We start from the raw sequence: 5,529 nt of genomic DNA, 5'->3' as shown, positions 1-5,529 counted from the left end.
AAAATACAGCCACGCTTTAAAAGCGTGGCAATAGCAATAGATACTGCCACGCTTTAAAAGCGTGGCCATAGCTAGAGATACGGCCACGCTTTAAAAGCGTGGCAATAGCCTTATCAAATTTAAAAAAAAAAAACTTTTTTTTCTAATTTTTCCTTTATCACTGCACAATATAAATTTTTAGTCCTTTTTTATTACCAAAACCTATAAATATAATGTAATTTTTATTACAAGACAAATCAAATAGTAATTAGTGACATAATTTATACTATAATTATTTTATACATTAATACTCATACATAATGTATCTCGAGTTCAAAATTCTTATTTCTCAACCAGAGTATAATAGCAATAATCAAATGGCGAAAGCATCATCTCCATATATATGTCCCACGGAGAAAGAAAACACTAGGGAACTCTTTATATGAATAAAAGAACAGAAGGAATTTAAGAGTTCAAAATTACAAGTCACGTTATATATAATAAATTCTATGCTTGTCCTCTATCAACTAACAACAAAAATAAAATTCTTTAAATAGTACAAAATGTCGTCACCCGATTCACGATTAATTTCCACAATTAAATAACCAAAGACTCCAAAAGTAGCCAAAAAGCGGCATCTATATATAATCTGCAAATTAAAAGTTTCATCACTAATAAATTAGAAAGCAATTATGCTAAGTCAAATAAAGATCATGAAAACTAACTTTGTTGATTATATTACCTTCTCAACGCGGACCTCTAGATCATCTTGCTCTCCTTGTTGTAACTGGTTGTTATTGACATCAACACGTGGCGAGGGTCCCGTGTTGGTGTAAGTGGGAATGAATCTGAGGTGTTCATGAGGAAGACTTTGGTGGCATCAAAAGATAGAGAGAGTTAGGGTTGTGGTGGTGCCATTAGAGGTGAAATTGAAAGGAAAAGTAGTTAGTGCTGCTCTTTGCAGCAATGTGTGACCCTACAGTTTCATTTTCAGACTAATCAAATCAATCAAAGAATAAGTCTTTGAACTTTGAAGGACTCCTGAAACAAAAAGCAATAAACTACAAAAGGTAGGATTTGAATCACTGGCCACTTGAAAAGAACTAGGAAGCAGCTAAATGAGGTTTGGTAAGAAAGCTTAGTTCACATAGGATTTATTTAACACCATGTTTTTATTTTTATTTATTTAACACACCAATATAAATAGGGTGTGCAAATAAAGAGAAGAAAGCAAGTCAAAATACATGAGCAATGTGCAAATAACAGCTAGAGTAAGTATTGGGATTAAGAAACAATTCCTAAGAAAGTTAACAATTCCTAAGTCTAAGATTAAAACATTAGTTAAGTATAACAACAATTAAAATGAGCAAAGATTGCATACTTGAATGAGATCAAAGACCATGTGAGGCCAATTAGGCTAGAGTAAGTGTTGGGATTCCTAATCAGCTTCCTCCAAACCATGATCAAGATGAGTCTTGTCATAACACTAGTAGGTGGCATGTTGGTTGGTTTGGACTCACCTTGAGCTCCATTTTTGGGGTGAAGCTCAGTTGTGGAACTTGAACAAAGCTTTGAAAGCACTGGCCCTTCCTTGTCAACACCATTAGCAACTGTTCTGTTACCATCGTGCCCAAGCTCTTCATAATCTAACCAAAACAAAGTGGAAATAAAATACACACTCCACTGAGAACACAAGAAAATGACATACAGTAGCATATAAGAGACTAATTACTACAATAATATTATTATTGTTATTATTAAAGACTAAAGATACCAACCAAATAATAGGAAGAGAACCAAAAAAAACATGAGAGCCCACAATAATAGGAGATGTGAACATGAAAAAGGAAATAGAAACAAAACAAAGACCTAACAAAATCCCACACTCCAACTTTGAACACCAACAACCATTTATCTTTATACAAGGGACAAAAGAAATATGCATGGTTGCAAAACAAACACAAGAAAAGTTCCAAGGGGCAATAAATGATAATAAAAGATCATGTTCAAATGCAGAATTTTAACGCTTAAATGGACATAAACAAAACCAACCAACCAACAATATTAAACAAGTGATGCCTTAGCTAAAGAAAGTAGAAGTGATGCATCTTCAGATTCTTCACCATCCAAATTCTGGGTCCTTAAATCACACAAATTAAATCAAATTAATCCCTAATTATTCATCATATTAAATATATTAATTCCATTCTATTTTAATTTTCTGTCACTCTAAATATATTAATTCCATGATATATCCAATTGCTATAATAACTGATAATAAAACAGAACAGACACGATAATATTCATTAACAACTTTGAAGGCCTGTCTTACTGGTTGCAGGTACAGCAGAAGCAGAAAGAAGATAAGAGAAACCCAGAAAAGAGAAGTAGGAATAAAAGCCTTTGAGAATTTCTATGCATCACTTGAATAATTGAATGATGATGGGATTGAAAAGCCACATACACACACACTAACATTAATAAATTGGATGACAAAAAAGAGCACTAATAAGCACTATCATCTGCTTGACGGGTTTCTTCTACCTTTGTTCTTCTAGAGGAAATTAGCCTGGAACCCGTTTTTTTCTTAGTTTGTAGAAGACTTTTAGTTGAAATGACCCCAAGGGGGGTTTGCATAATCAAAATAGTGTCTGGATTGGGAGCCCTGCAAGTAATATTAAAACAAAAAGCTGACAGTAAGATTCAAATGAATCTTAAATTCATACTTGAGGAATTCAAAAAAGAGTAAAAATTGTGGCAAAAGCAAACTCTGAAAAGGAAACCGTATAAAGGGACAAAGAAGAAAGTATTGTCTCTTTTGTTGTAATTGAAGATTCTATACCTGTGATAAGCACAATAGAAAACCATTTTTGTTGTATGTTTATCATTTTTCTCCGAAATGTGCAATTGCATTTAAGCAGGAAAATTTAGAGAAAAAAAAGTCTCTAAATTATCTATAAGAAAATGCAACATGTCAACTAAACATTAGTCATGATGCATAACACTGAAATCCAAATTGTAAGAGGTTAACAACAATTCGCAAATGGAAGCCCGAAATAATAAATAAAAAATAAAAACCAGAGTTGATCCGACCTCCATTCAGTAGCCAGCCCTAGATGCACACATGGCATGGAAATAAGTAGAACACTTGCAACATTGTGTGCATGAACCATGAATTTGCTTACAAATAACACGAATCTGAAATTCAACAAACACAATTTAGATTAACATAGGCATAAAGAAGGAACAAGAGATGTCACATGAAAACCATTTAGGAAACCTGTAGTCTATATCATTTTACAATTACATTTTCTAAACAAACTGGGTATTGATATCTCACCTTAACAAAAGAACTTGACGGAATACTAAGAATACCCAAAGCAGGCTCCATCTTCTCATCACTAGCAAAAGCCACTTCAGGCCGAAACCAAGCACAAGTGACATGAACTCATAATGTGTCAATATCTGTTGGCTTTAGAGCACCACCTATAAGGAACAATAACACATTAACATAGTAAGGATAAAACAACTTTACTAAAGCTTCAAGATACTATAATATAATTTTATAGCAATACATAAAAGAGAGGAGGGAAAAAACAGTGAGAATAAAAGGAATACCAAAACCAGCAAGAAAACACACTATTTTTTTCCGTTTTTAGCCCAAACTGAAACAATGCTCAAGTCATAACCAAAACAGAGTGCACCAGAAAAAAACCACGTCGCAAACAACGCTAATATTGTGACCATTATCAATTAACTAAGAAGGAACATGAATCAGGGGAACGAATCAGGGGAAAATGAAAATGGAAAGTGAAAGCCCTAAAAGTAACCCCAACGGAAAAAATCGAGAAAATAAAAAAATAGAAGCGTTTGGTGAAGAGATCAGACCTTTGGGATCGGAGGGCTTGGAGGAGAAGAGACCGTTGCGGATACCTTGCCGTCGCCCATGTTGGTAGAGCTTGAAGGTGAACAGAGAGATGAAGAGTATGAAGAGTATGAAGAAGAAGATGAAGATTAAGAAGATGAAGAAGAAGGCGAACAGTGACGAAGGTGAAGGGCGAAGGACGAAGGCGAAGGGCGAAGGGCGAAGGGCGAAGGGTGAACAATGACGAAGGGAATAGGAGCTCTTCCAGTAGGCGAGTGTGGTTTCGAAGGGAAAAGAAGATTAGGGTTAGTGTCTAACGGGTTGGGGAGCGGGTTGCGAGCCGGGTTGCGGGCCGGGTTGGTGTCAATGGGTTGGGAACCCTCTCGCCACGCTTTTACAACGTAACTTTTTCTCTCTACGGCCACGCTTTCTAAGCGTGGCAGAAAAAAACCTTTTGGCCACGCTTTTAAAGCGTGTCAAAAGAGGAACAGGATGTGGCCACGTTTTCCAAGCGTGGCCTTAATGAAACCCTTTCGCCACGCTTTTAAAACGTCCTTGTTGCTCTCTATGGCCACGCTTTTGAAGCGTGGCAGTTTCAAAACGTGGCCATTTCTCTAATCAATTGCCACCCTTAAAGAAGCGTGGCCGTTGATCCTTTTCGCCACGCTTTTGAAGCGTGGCAAAAAAAAAGGTGGCCAAATCCCTAATCTATCGCCACCCTCATAAAAGCGTGGCCATTGACCACTTTTGGCCACGCTTTTAAAGCGTGGCAAGAAAAAAGCGTGGCCATATGCCTTTTTTCTTGTAGTGACATGAGTAAGGGTCGATCCCACGGAGATCGTCGGCTTGAAGCAAGCTATGGTCATCTAGTAAATCTCAGTCAGGCGGATATCAAATGGTTATGGAGTTTTTGAATAATAATAGTAAATAAACAGAAAATAAAGATAGAAATACTTATGTAATTCATTGGTGAGAATTTCAGATAAGCGTATAGAGATGCTTTCGTTCCTCTGAACCTCTGCTTTCCTGCTGTCTTCATCCAACCGTTGTCAATGGCTACATCCCATCCTCTCTGTGAAAAAGGCCCAAATGCTCTGTCACGGTATGGCTAATCATCTGGAGGTTCTCGATCATACTGGAATAGGGTTCACCCTCCTTTTGCGTCTGTCACTACGCCCAGCACTCGCGAGTTTGAAGTTCGTCACAGCCATCCCTTCCCAGATCCTCCTTGGAATACCACAGACAAGGTTTAGACTTTCCGGATCTCAGGAATGGCCATCCATGGGTTCTAACTTATACCACGAAGATTCTAATATCTCGGACTCGGTCCTCTGTATTAGATATCTAAGAGATACTCATTCTAGCTTGTTTGCATGTTGAACAGAAGTGTTTGTCAGGCACACGTTCATAAGTGAGAATGATGATGAGCGTCACATAATCATCACATTCATCATGTTCTTCGGTGCGAATGGATATCTTAGAAACGGAATAAGTTGAATTGAATAGAAAACAGTAGTACTTTGCATTAAATCATGAGGAACAGCAGAGCTCCACACCTTAATCTATGGAGTGTAGAAACTCTACCGTTGAAAATTACATAAATGAAAGGTTCAGGCATGGCCGAATGGCCAGCCCCCAAATGTGATCAATATGATCCTCAGTTGAACTAAAAATCATAAGATGTC

The 5,529-nt window shown here is 37.0% G+C and overlaps 1 protein-coding gene across 3 annotated transcripts; it reads right to left on the bottom strand.

Annotated features, from left to right (window-relative positions):
- LOC110268225 lies at nucleotides 373-4,049 on the bottom strand. 3 transcript variants are annotated; one of them, XR_002356338.1, is made up of 7 exons: nucleotides 3,868-4,049; nucleotides 3,320-3,465; nucleotides 3,073-3,177; nucleotides 2,524-2,644; nucleotides 1,361-1,625; nucleotides 722-955; nucleotides 373-628 (listed from the first exon to the last, which is right to left on the bottom strand). XR_002356338.1 is itself a non-coding variant. In XM_021114122.1 (6 exons), exons 2-5 carry the CDS (start codon nucleotides 3,421-3,423, stop codon nucleotides 1,458-1,460), a joined length of 498 nt encoding a protein of 165 aa, XP_020969781.1. In that variant the 5' UTR covers nucleotides 3,424-3,465; nucleotides 3,868-4,046; the 3' UTR covers nucleotides 797-955; nucleotides 1,361-1,457. The 3 variants fall into 3 exon arrangements, 2 of the variants coding, with proteins under 2 accessions (XP_020969781.1, XP_020969782.1); XM_021114122.1 differs by lacking the exon at nucleotides 373-628 and having other exon boundaries at nucleotides 797-955; nucleotides 3,868-4,046; XM_021114123.1 differs by lacking the exons at nucleotides 373-628; nucleotides 722-955 and adding an exon at nucleotides 996-1,020 and having other exon boundaries at nucleotides 3,868-4,047.

This window comes from Arachis ipaensis, chromosome B10 (assembly GCF_000816755.2).
Source record: "Arachis ipaensis cultivar K30076 chromosome B10, Araip1.1, whole genome shotgun sequence".
Taxonomy (NCBI): domain Eukaryota; kingdom Viridiplantae; phylum Streptophyta; class Magnoliopsida; order Fabales; family Fabaceae; genus Arachis; species Arachis ipaensis.
This window is presented reverse-complemented; position numbering and strand designations above follow the sequence as displayed.